Source organism: Pterocles gutturalis, unplaced genomic scaffold (genome assembly GCF_000699245.1).
Source record: "Pterocles gutturalis isolate BGI_N339 unplaced genomic scaffold, ASM69924v1 scaffold5911, whole genome shotgun sequence".
In the NCBI taxonomy this organism is placed as follows: Eukaryota; Metazoa; Chordata; class Aves; order Pterocliformes; family Pteroclidae; genus Pterocles; species Pterocles gutturalis.
The window spans coordinates 2,679-14,351 of NW_010105282.1; the positions used below are offsets into that span (position 1 = coordinate 2,679).

Below are 11,673 nucleotides of genomic sequence, written 5' to 3' on the forward strand. Positions count from 1 at the left end.
TCCACTTTCTTGCCTTATCACTCTTCTCTCAGGACTTGGAAGTGTTTGACAAGCTATGTTTTCCACCTGTGCCAGCAAAGTTCCTGAACAGGTCATCCTGCCCCCTGTGCCTGCCTGTCCAAGATACCTGGCACTTACAGCATGAGACATGGATCTCCTGTCTGACTGAGCGCCAGGTATGCAGTGCCTTGTTGCTCTGGGCTTTCACAGATGACTTGTAGATCTCTCCAGAAGTGGCTCAGAAAATTATTGATACAGAATGGCTTATTGATGAAACCATTCTACTCTAAGCTTCATCAGAGGCTACTGCTGGGCTTCACATTGTCCTGCCTCTGAATTAATTTGGGGAGGAAGCATCAGTTGCTTGACTTAGCTCTAAGCATGCAGAGCTTGTCTTCACTGCTTTGGCTGGGCATAGCCATAAACTACAGTCCGTCTGAGTCTGTGTCTCCCCTGCTTATAGCTGGCAGCTGGGTTGGTGCTGACAGGCATGGACCAGAGAATTTCCTCCATTACAGAAGTACTCAGCAACAGGTAGGCTGGTCTGCCCCAAATTAGATGTGACTATGCCTTAGGGAATGGGTCTGCATTCGTCTTTACTGAACACAGTACCACACTGAACAGCAATGAGTTATCCACCTTAGGAATATGGTTTGGAAATCTTACTGTCTGCAAGTAGTCCAGACTGACCCCATCCTGTTTATCAAAGCTAAAGGGTTTGCAAGTGACAAGACTGCAAAACAGTGTCCAGTGAGCTACTACTGGTATGGACTAGGTCCCAAAGGTCTCTGCTAAATTCCTGTCAGAAGTGGAAACAGGCACAGCAGGGAAAATAAGGCTGAATGTTTGAGAATTTTTGAGTGTTTTAGTGTAATTTGCTCAAACAAATACTGGGGTTAGAAGCTTTTCTGTGCAAAGCATGTTTATCTGGGGTGTTATGCATGCACACTGAAATTTTCACCAGTGCCTTATGGTAAACTGAATTTTTCTTTGCTTGGCTTCTTCCTCTAGTTAGGAAAAGCAATCATGAGTTAAGGAAAAAGGAAGGCTGTAATGCCTCTCCCTTTTTCTTCTTCACTGCTGAGCCTGAAGACACAAAAGGAAGTTACGGGGGCCTCTTGTCCCTGGGTGGGGTACACTGCAGCAAGCTGCCCTCAGTCCAGTAGCTCAGGTGCTCAAGGGCAGGTTCCCCTGAAACCAGGCTCAAGCAACAGCACTCCACCCTGTCCTTGTGGCAATCTTGAAGTCAGGCCTTCTTCTGTTCCCTTTGTCTTCAGGCTGGACAGAAATCCTGGTCTGCTCTCAGTTTCACAGGTTCCCTTGTTTCTTTCTCTGGTGTGATAGTGGAGAGGACCTTGTGTGCCTCTCCCAAGAATGAGAAGCCATCTGGGAGTGTTGGCCTTCAAAAGCAGAAAGGTGAGATTGTGACAGCCTGTTGGGTAACAACAGATTGATTCTTGCTTCTTTCTGTTTCAGAGATACAGCACACTTGGCTAACTGTGCTCCTGTATCTGAGAATAGTGGAAGTATGCCAGGATCTTGCATCCCATTGCATATCAGAGGGCTGGGAAACTGTACATCACATGTATATTGGGGGTGGGAATGGTAATACTGTGCCTGGAAATGTTTGAAGTGGAACAGTGATAAGACTATCACTTATGATACGGATGATGGAGAGGATCATAGTGATGGGAGGGAAAACACCTCTAGCAGGTCCAGCTTAGCGACAGACTATGCTACCTGTGCGTGAGCTCATGGTGTGTGTGGTTCTGTGCCTCCTCAGGCAGTCTGCTAGCCAGTGATCACAGTGTGAAGCTCAGCATCTCAGTTGCTCCAGGCTCCCCTGTTGTGGTGGACATTTACATTGCTGCCACCTATCTGCAGCATCTCTGGGGTTTGCTGCCTGGAGCCAAGATCCTCTTCCAGAACTTGGAACGCAAAATCTCCAGGTACCCCTGTCTTTAGAGTCCTGATCTAAGCCACAGCTCCGGCCTCTCTTATTGTTTTTGAAACTACCTCTTAGTCTCTCCTCTCATGTGGACTTAACGTCATACCGTGTCCATACCTTCGTGTCTCCCAACCCCTTGCTACAAATTATTTTCCTACCATGTTACAGACGAAGACAAGCCCAGCCATGCAAGAAAATGGAGCAGTTTGGTTTCTACGAGCTCTTTCTGACATCTACTCTTTCATATTGCAGATTCCATAATGTTTATTGCACATACATTGCCTCCAGCTGTGTGAGCATTGTATCTCTGCCAGCTTCTCACCTACCTCATCCTTCAAGGTGAGTCTGGGATCTCTTCCCACCTTACAGTGTCCCAAAAAAGGTTTCTATGTTCTCACATTCCTGTTTCTTCTAGTCCTGCAGGAGAACCCTCATCCCCCTCGCTAGTGTTTCTATATAACTTGCAACCTCACCTGCAACACCTGCCTCAGGCACAGATTTTATGCCATGTGACCTGTGTACTGACTCTGTCCCTGCAATGGGTTTGCTCACTTTGCAGCAGCATCTTCAAAGAGGTATTCAAGTTTCCATAGAGATGATTTTTGAGGAACCTTACAGATTGTCTACTCTAAAACATCCTCTGCTACCATGTAGAGGAAATAAGAATTCCTACCCCAATTCCGAAAACTCTTTTTCCAGTATCTGAAAAGGACTTGCTTATTAGAAAGGGACCAAAGTGACAACTGATTGAAAGTATGCCTGATATCAGGCAAGCTGGCAGCTAGGACTGGGGTTGAATTGGGGGACAATCCTACTCTGTTAATGCTCTGCTTTTCCAATGGTCACTGCTGTTGGGGTTCAGCACCTTGCAGCCGGTGACTTTTTTCCCCATACACTCTTCCCAAGACACTCATTAGAAATGCAGTGAAGTTCTTTAGTTCTTTAGTCCTTTTCATACTCAATTAGGGGAGGGTTAAAAGAAGTAGTGGCCCTTCCCCTTCTCTCTCTTATACCCACCAGTACATAGCTGTAGCTTTACTCTTCCTTCAGGGGAGGTGCACCCGACACAGTCCTCCATGTCCATCACACATAGGAGTGAGGCAAGCCAGTGCACGGTAAGCGCTGTAGAGATTGGGTATGGGAAGAGGTGGGTAGGAGGGAACAAATTACACCACGGAGAGGAGGAGAAAATCAGATCAAGGATGGGATGTGGACAGAGTATCAAAGTTAGAGTTGTCATATCTTCCCAGATGTGAACAAACCTCCCTCTCTCTTTACTGAGATCCGTTGTCCGCAACATGACCCTTGTGAGGAAGCCAGGCATTGTCCTGACCTCCCTCCGCATCTTAGTCCTCCTGCTCTCTCCATAGGGTGCTGGTGGAGGACGGAACAGGTGAAGCTTTGGTGCTGTGCAGGAACCAGCACGTGGCAGCAGTGCTGGGCCTGAGCCGTCTTGATTGGGAAGCTCTGCAGAACTGTGTGCAGAGCAGGGGCAGAGTGTCCATTCAGCATGGGGAAGCCACTGGCACAGGGGTGAGTGGGTTATTCTGGTAGCGATTGCAGCATGCTGGGCTTGAGCCTCATCTGGACTGGATTTCCCTTTGCTGTGGGTGTTCCAGTGGCTCCCTGTCTCCCTCTGCACGACCACTGGCAACATACCCTTTCCTTCTTCAGTGTATAGAGGAACCTGAAGATTTCATTGCTTGCTACCTAAGGAGCCTGTGCAGGAGTCCTCTCATCTGTCGCCCAATCCTGCTGGATTTCAGCCTAGACAGGAAGCCCTCCAAGATCCTGCAGCCTGGTAAGCAAGTGCTCTTGGCTTTTATAATAGTGTGGGAAAGAGGGAAGGAGCCTTCTCACCAGGCTGGGGAAAGAGAGCTGCCTTCCCTGCCCAAGGAGGAAGAATGGAATGTGAATTCTGTAGTATAGAGCTAAGATGTGTCTTAGCAGAACCATGGCTACAAAAATAATATTATAAAAGTTACTATATACAACAATATTATACATTATTTTTTTTACTTTACATAAAAGCATAAAAATAGTATTGAATTGTCCTCGCAGTTGTGATGAACAACTTTGAGCTTCTGCATTCACATTTTACATACAGTTCCAGGAAAATGTATCAGCTAAGCAACCAGGATAATAATTGTTCTGAGGTGTCAGTAAGGGGGGAGGTGGGGGTTGTATGTGTGTGTGTGATAGTGGTCGTGGGAGAGAACATGTTTTATTACCATCCCCCTTTTGCCCTCCCATCCCCGGTATTAAGGTACAAGTTTATTTATGTGGTATGCCTCTTACACACAAAGCTTTCTCTGTTTTAGAGCAGCAAGGTTCCCAGTCCTTGTATAGGACAGGATTCTGGCCAGCCAGAGTTACTGTACAGACCTCTCAAATCAAGTGGGTTTTGCGTCAAGACTAGGCATGAAAATCCTCACCACGGTTCAAAGCACTGACATGTTTTGAATTCATGGGTGCTGACGTCTGAGCTCAGGCTGCCACAACTGTGCAGTTGCTGTCATCGAACACTGTCTGTAAGGCCAGGTTGCTGAAAGCAAGAAAAGATTCAAAGCCCAGTGCATCAGCTATGTGACCAGCACATAGTTCACTGCATTTCACAGTGTAAAATGTCTGTTTCCTCCAAGTTGGAGAGATGCTGGCCAGATGCATTCACCTGCCTGTGTCCTGGCTTCATTAGTGATGCTGTGCTTTGAGGTTTAGCAGATGTCAAGCAGCTACCATAAGGCCTTCCCTCCCCCAGTGACTTCTACAGCTGTGTGCTAGAACAGAGGAGTCCCATACTGAGTTGTCACAGGTTGTATCTTTCCCCTTCAGCTCCACTACAGATGAGAAATTTTCGGTGTGGTGAAATGGAGTTCGTGTCGCAAGTGGGACCTCGGCCAAGCCTGCTGTGCCTGAATGTTGAGGAAGTGGAAAAAGGCACCTTAAGCTATCTGAACAACAAGAGGATCAGGAGGACATCTAGTCACTGCCAAGTGGGAGCCACTGCTTAACGTCTTTCCCAGTGGGAGAGGAATTATGGAAATACCTACTGGGATTGGGAGCTTTTTTTAATTTCCTTTCCAGGGGGAGCGTGGGTGTGTGAGCACAGGGTGAAGGATGCAATCAGGAAGCTGCTGTGACTTGTGGAATTCCTGAATGGTCATTCTGGACCATTGCCACCAACGATACTGGGCAATGTTTTGGAAGAGAGATGTTCAGTACTTTGGGCCTAGGGCACACAATGTGTGTATTCTGTGTGGTAGTATCTACTAAATAAAGCTATTAAAATACAGTTTAAATAACACCATATATATTTGAGTATTGGAGTTTACTTGCTCTATGGGGAATGAGGCAGAACACAGGTCTTTGGTTTATGAGCCATAGCCAGGCATTTTGCAGATCATTCACTGTCTTCATGTGAAAATGTACAGTTGCCACCCACAAGTGACAGTCTTCTTAAGCCAATTGAAATTATTAAAATGATGTTTTTAAAGCATTTCCTTCCTCCAAGAAGAGAAGTGAATAAGTTACTGTTTGGAGACTAAATCATGGTACTAAATCACAGGATTATACAGGCATTGTTTTGCAGCTTAAGCAGTGGCCTGAACGTTACATGGGGCTGGTAGCAAGAGGAAGGCAGTGAGCTGTGTTGCAAATTCACAACACACTACAGGCTTGCCCATCTGTTCCTGATTAGGAAGGGAATGACGGCAGTGGCACATGCCAGTATCCGTGGTGGCACAGCAGACAAACCAGTGCAACATGTGGGAGATACCATTGGAAGAGATTCCTCTCCAGTGTGTTTGCAGCGACGACCAAGTGTTCTGCACTTGCTTTTGGCAAAATAACATCCAGGCCCCTCATCTTGTGCTATAGGCTAGTAAATTCCACACACAATTAATTCCCCGCCTTACTCGCTGTGTAGTGCTGACAGCATGTTTGAACAGCTACTCTGTTCTGCATTTTGTTTGTTTAGTGTTTCCCCCGCACTTCCCCCCTAGCTTGAACTTTAGGCACTGGGTTTATGGAGCATGTGTAAACTGTCTTTCCTCTCAGGGCCTGCTGGCTGCTCCTAAGGTGAAAGCATGGGTGGCACAAGACCCAAGATATTCAACAGTTCTGGGACTCCATTCTAAAAGAGATTGCCAAAACAGCTTAAAGCAAAGGTCGACACAAGTTTTGCTGTGACAATCTTTTTCTGTAGGTGCCTTCTGTGAAATGGCAATGATTTTGCTAAAGCTTGCCCCACACCCTCCCCAAAGAAAAGAAAACAAAACAAAAGCAGACAAAAAAACCCCTCTCAGCCTGAGGAAAATGCTGACTGTAAGTGGTGTAAATTAAGAAATCTAAATCTGATTTAAAAGTGCAACTGGAAGTAGTCTTATAATATGAATAACATAGTCACAGACAGTACTATGGTAATAATGGGAAGTGCCAAGTAACAAAGACTTATTTAAAATAAAAAAGGCAAATTTGTCTCTATATCTATGTTTGATAACTGCGTTTACTTCTGAATTTGAATTTTTCAGCAGTATCTTACTAGTCTCCCTCTTTTCTTCCTGGTTAGGTATGTTAGTCTTCTGTCTGCTGCCACACTTCCTACTCACCTGTTCCTCTTTTATTTCATGTTACAAATGCAATCATCAGTCTCATATGGAACTGTAGATACACTGTTTGCCTTTGCCAGGCTGAAGACCTAATGTTTATTACAAGCCAGTTGGTTATTTTCTCATCCATCAGTATTTTGCCATTCACAACATCTTTTTCAGAAGGGGAGTTTTGATTATGGTCTTCTGAGAAGACCATATAGATTAACTAGCTGTCTTACTTACAGTTTTATTAGTACATTCAGAGAATCACCAGACATGAAACAGATGAATCGAATCTGTTTGGGGGGGAATTAAAATTTGCTTGGTTTTAGTACTCTGAGTTTGAAGGACCAGTTCTCAGATGCATTGCAGGAAACCCTGCAATCCTGTGTGTGAGCTTCTGCCCATTTGTGAGCTTCTTGTCACAGGGTTACTTCAGACAAGAGAACACATCTTGTTCCTGTGGTCAGAGTTTTTCCTTTATTTATGCAACTCTCCTTATCACGTTCCTTTCTTTATGAAGCCGAACAAAGTATCCTGTTGGCATGGGTAAGAAATAATAATACAAGAGAGAAATCAGCTGGCTTCATGTTTGTGCTACTACATGTTCTGGAACTGGCAGGAGCTTTTAAAGTTCTCAGCCCAAGAGGGAGGAAAGCATGAAGTGTGGCTTGCCATCAGGGTAGCTGTGCAACTGTTGGGCACAGAAAGACAGAGATGTTCCTTTTAGCTGATTTGCTGTAGCTCTCCACTTCATCACCAGTTTACCTCTAGAGCTTACCCCCCAAAGCCAAAGCTGATGAATGCTAAAGGCAGTTGTCCCGTACTTTGACTATCTACAGCCTTCCTTACTCCAGGTCGAGGTGGGATTGCTTAGGCTGGCAGCTCCCTCTAGCCCTGTTCAAGGTATCCCTACTAGGTACTGTTTACTGAGGGTGCTGCACTGTGCAGTGGAATTGTCTGAGTACAGTGGGTGCAAGCAAGGCTTGTACTGCAGCAGGCTCTTGAGGGAGAGATGAAAGTCCACCCTGCCTTGCAGTCATGAACTGTAGCCAATGTTCAGAGGGAGCACAGAGCAGCAAGACATCTGTCTTTCAGGTCAGAGAGAAGGTTGAGGAGGGAAGGAAAAGCGAATGAGGGGACAAGAGATGACAGTCAACGGTGTAAGAGAAGAATCTTTGAAGTTGCAGAAAGTGATGGGAGAAGGCAGCAGGAAGCCTGTGCGAGGGACAAGCCATGCATCCCACCTAGAGCTGGGGATGGGGAAAGAATGGGCACAGTTGAAGGACATGTTCTCCCATTCTGGCAGGCTTGAAATAAGTAACAAAACTCAGAAAGAGGGCCTATGTATACTGAGCATATATGCTTGTGAGTTTCTCTTTTGAAGCTTACCTCCAGGTCCAGCAGTGTTTCCAACTGTTTTGTAGGGGCTTTATATCAACAACAAATACAGGGGAAGCAGAAGCATCCAGTGACAGGCTGGAAGGGAAGAGGACACTGACTCTGCATTCAGGTTCACCAGCTGCAAGTTGGTCCCTCTTGTAATGCTGAAATCTGTAGCAGAAGAATGGTGAGAGGCTACCAGAATGGGGAACACAGCAGGGAAGGCAAAACAAGTGTGTGTAGTTATTCCTCCCCATTTTTTCTGAATATTGATAAAGACAGACGCTGCCTCTTGTGCTGGAGACCTGTTTCTGTGAAGCCCTCGCTGTAGAAGAGCTATGACCCCCTCATGTAGAACAGGGGAAGATATCCAGGCTTTTTGGAAAGTTCGCTTTCCTATGAATAAAATGGCCTTTTAAATAAAGGGAAAGTGCTGGAGTCAGAGAGATTGTCGTTAGTAACGGCTAAAGAGGCCTGCTGGTTTGGTACACAAAAGGGATCTAAGCTGAACTGGCTAAAGAAAGTGTCACAAGTTGGGGTTTGGGGCTGGTCGGTTTGGTTTTGGTTAACATTCAAAGGAATACATTCCCATAAAGTGTGTCCTCCCTTCCTTCCCATTCCCTGGCAGTTCTGTCCCCATGCCAAGAGAGCAATCATTACTGTGAAAAACATCTGAAATAGCAGGACCAAACACAGACTGCTTCCTTTATCCCTGGGGCAGAGAGAGGCGCTTGGATTTGCCACAGATTTCAGTTCCTTGCTTGACTAACACAGGTGCCGTAGGACCCCCCGACACACACAGGAGCATTGTTTAAACTCTCTTCTCCCCTGTGCCTGTGGTCCCTGGGTGGTGTTAAACTCTACCTGTCACTTTGATGTTGCCTGTAGCCTTCGCAATGTTGTTTTCAATCATGCAGGTGTAGGTGGCATTAGCAGTAATGTTGCACAGAAAGGAAACCACTTTCAGGGTGATGTTTTCAGCATTCAGCTCGTAGCTGGTGTTGGCAGCGTGAGGCAGGTGCTCCCCGCTGTCGCTGTAGGCTGTCCAGCGCACGGCGGGTCGAGGGAACCAGCGTGGGGCTTCGCACTGCAATGTGTTCCCACTGCTGCTGTTCTCCATGTGGACCTTGGGGGTGCTGAAGGCTTTGGGAGGGGAAAGCAGAGGGAAAGTCAGAAAACAACAAATGTCTACGAACTGGGTGTGAAACACCCAACTGCATCTGCCAGTCAGTCGAGTATTTCTAGAGTTCATGCTGCTCAGCATCGCATGTAGCCAAACCAAAGACAGAGGCTCAGGCAGAGGTCTGTATAAGTTGGACTGCAGGGGGATGACTACAGGGGATCTGAAGACTCCTAGGACAAGGCAGTTCAGTTTGATAAGATCTGCTGAAGTCATGGCACAGCTTTTGTGTCTTTCAGTAATTCTGCTTAACACTTAGGAGCTGGGTTCTGGGCTCATAAACTAAGCGTTTCCCAAGAGCTCCTGGACATCCCAACTCCCAGGGACGGGGCCCAGGACCCCGCTGGCCTGAGGTTGCCCATCTCTGCCGAATGCCTGGCTTCCCTGGGCAGAAGCTGCAGTGGGCACCACTCTGCACGGCTCTGCTGAAGGTGGGGGGCTGAAAGGAGGCACCTGCTCTCCCTCGCAGGGAGAGGCGTGCCAGAAATTATTGCTGTTATCAGAGGCTGGGGAAGGGGGAGGATGACTCTCCCTCTTCACCGACTGAGAAGGGAGCCTGACCAACGCCTGCAGCTTCAGGATGTGACTCCCGCACTAAACAGGGCTGCAGCCAAGGGAGCTCCACCTGTCCCTGCTGCAACTGCAGGCACACTAAGGTGTGGCCGGAGCTCCAGGATTTGCGCCAACATCCCTGGATTAAATGAAATATTTAAAGCCCATTGCAAACTCAGCTGTGTTTTAAAGCCAAGGCCATCTCAAATAAAACTTTGTTAGTCTAGAAAAACATACCTCTGTATATTCACTGCGTTACCCACATGCACATAGGTGCAGCAGCTTTTTAGGAGAGCAGAGCTCACCGATTTCAATGGAAATAAAACCTACTACAGCATTTCATGTGTTCTCTTTAAGGTGTGGGTTACCTTAAACATCAAATCAAGCAACACAAAAGCAGGCAGATTCACAAGGTTTCAAGGAGGGTTAGGAGACCAGGTCCCCACAGGACTTAAGCACGGCTCAGGCATGAGCCAAAGCCCTCTGGCCTTGCTGTTACCTGCTCGAGTTCCAAGCAGTTCTTCCATCCTTGCCATTGCAAGATAAGGGGCCTGTGAGCCCAGCAGCCTTTTTTTCACTGCTTGGGGAAGTGCTTCACGTAACAACGGTGCAGAAAATACACTTTCAATAAGAAATGGGAGACTGTGTGAAATTACACTGGCTGGATGTTCCTGCGACACCAAGTCTCATATTTGCCTTTCTGTCCCAAGATGGACTCCCCAGGAGTGACACGGGGAAGCATCTGTATCTCTAAGACATCTGTCACAAGCTTTTGTGCAGAAGCTGGTGCCCACCTCCTGGTGCTTTGGCTCTGCTGGGTCAAAGGAGGAGATTGGACCTGCAGGAAAGCAGCCTGTCTCATTCAAGAGCTCTGCTGGTTCCTACTGTACTGCCATGACAGGTCTGAAGCACAGAGGAACCCCCGCATGCTGCTGGTACCTCTGGCCTCACCACATAACCAGTCACCCATCCTAAAACTACATTTCCTTGACTTGGAGACATCTGACAGTTTTTCCTCTCCCAATTTGAGCTGTTGGGCAGCAACTCTGGTTGCAGTGGTGAGGGAGAGGGTGCAAAGCCTGCACTCTGCAGGACACCCTGAAGTCGTTCATCCATCAATCTCCAAAACGAGGTGACCCTTTGGGAGCTGATTTGTTACTGCGGCCAAAGTAATCTCACTGTAAGAGTATGAAGAGATGGTGGTTTCCAGATCTCCCTGGAGGACTGACTCTCCAATGTTCAGAGAGCCATGAAGATTTTTTTTTTTCTTCCTTTCTAACAATTATCTTGGCTACCTTAGAAACTTTCCCTGGAAGGTCATGGACCCACTCTACTGTGCCAGCCCCTGTGTTTGAAGGATGTGCTGAGACATCAGGTGTACCAGCAAAAGCCAACCAGAGAAACACTAAGACCACCTACCTGTGCAGGCTCACATTATCTCCATTGTATAGTCATCATAACTCACCACAATTTCGTTAGAAAGACCCAGAGATGACAGAAACAGGTGAAATGCTGCTGAGTCCAGTGGGAGCATATTGCTTTGTGCCAGTGGTGAACATGATGGCCAAGCCCAGGGGGTTCAGAAGATTTGAGCACCCACAAGTGAAAATTCAGCAATGTCTGTGCATATTTTAAGGTTGACTCATAACAAGGTAAACAATTAACTCTAGCAAATATGTAATACTTAAGATAACTGTGGTATAGGTGGTTCGTTGTCATTGATAGCCATTTTTAAATCTGAGTACATTAGAAAAACAGAAAAAACATACTAAATAGGCTATAATTTTTACTATGCAGGAGTTCTGGATGGAGATATAACTTAATATATAGAGAAAAAGCTATCGTTTTATCTTTAACAGGCATAAAATTTGGATCTTTATAAGATCAGTTAGCTACTCCTGTTCTTAGGGGCTCTTTGTAGTCAGTTAAGTATCTGGTAGAATACATATGGTAAACAGAAGAAAAAAGACAACGCTGTGCATTAAAATAATAATCTTTTCTGGAATGAGGATGTGGGAAGA

At 46.4% G+C, this 11,673-nt stretch overlaps 2 protein-coding genes across 2 annotated transcripts in view; one reads left to right on the forward strand and one right to left on the reverse strand.

Annotated features, from left to right (window-relative positions):
• The window catches only part of CTC1 (CTS telomere maintenance complex component 1), a gene marked incomplete at its 5' end in the record, with an annotated part of 7,000 nt that extends 2,633 nt beyond the window's left edge, over positions 1–4,367 (forward strand). Inside the window, 10 exons of the mRNA XM_010087319.1 lie at positions 33–176; positions 464–534; positions 1,307–1,416; positions 1,784–1,949; positions 2,201–2,287; positions 2,364–2,523; positions 2,999–3,063; positions 3,319–3,481; positions 3,623–3,749; positions 4,270–4,367. Coding sequence (XP_010085621.1) covers positions 33–176; positions 464–534; positions 1,307–1,416; positions 1,784–1,949; positions 2,201–2,287; positions 2,364–2,523; positions 2,999–3,063; positions 3,319–3,481; positions 3,623–3,749; positions 4,270–4,367 — 1,191 coding nt within the window. The remainder of the gene's footprint in view (positions 1–32; positions 177–463; positions 535–1,306; positions 1,417–1,783; positions 1,950–2,200; positions 2,288–2,363; positions 2,524–2,998; positions 3,064–3,318; positions 3,482–3,622; positions 3,750–4,269) is intronic.
• Positions 4,368–4,435: 68 nt separating this feature from the next.
• VTCN1 (V-set domain containing T cell activation inhibitor 1) overlaps positions 4,436–11,673 on the reverse strand; it is an 11,415-nt gene continuing 4,177 nt past the window's right edge. Inside the window, exons 4-6 of the mRNA XM_010087320.1 lie at positions 8,785–9,063; positions 8,040–8,091; positions 4,436–4,493 (exon numbers count right to left, since the gene is read on the reverse strand). Coding sequence (XP_010085622.1) covers positions 4,436–4,493; positions 8,040–8,091; positions 8,785–9,063 — 389 coding nt within the window. The remainder of the gene's footprint in view (positions 4,494–8,039; positions 8,092–8,784; positions 9,064–11,673) is intronic.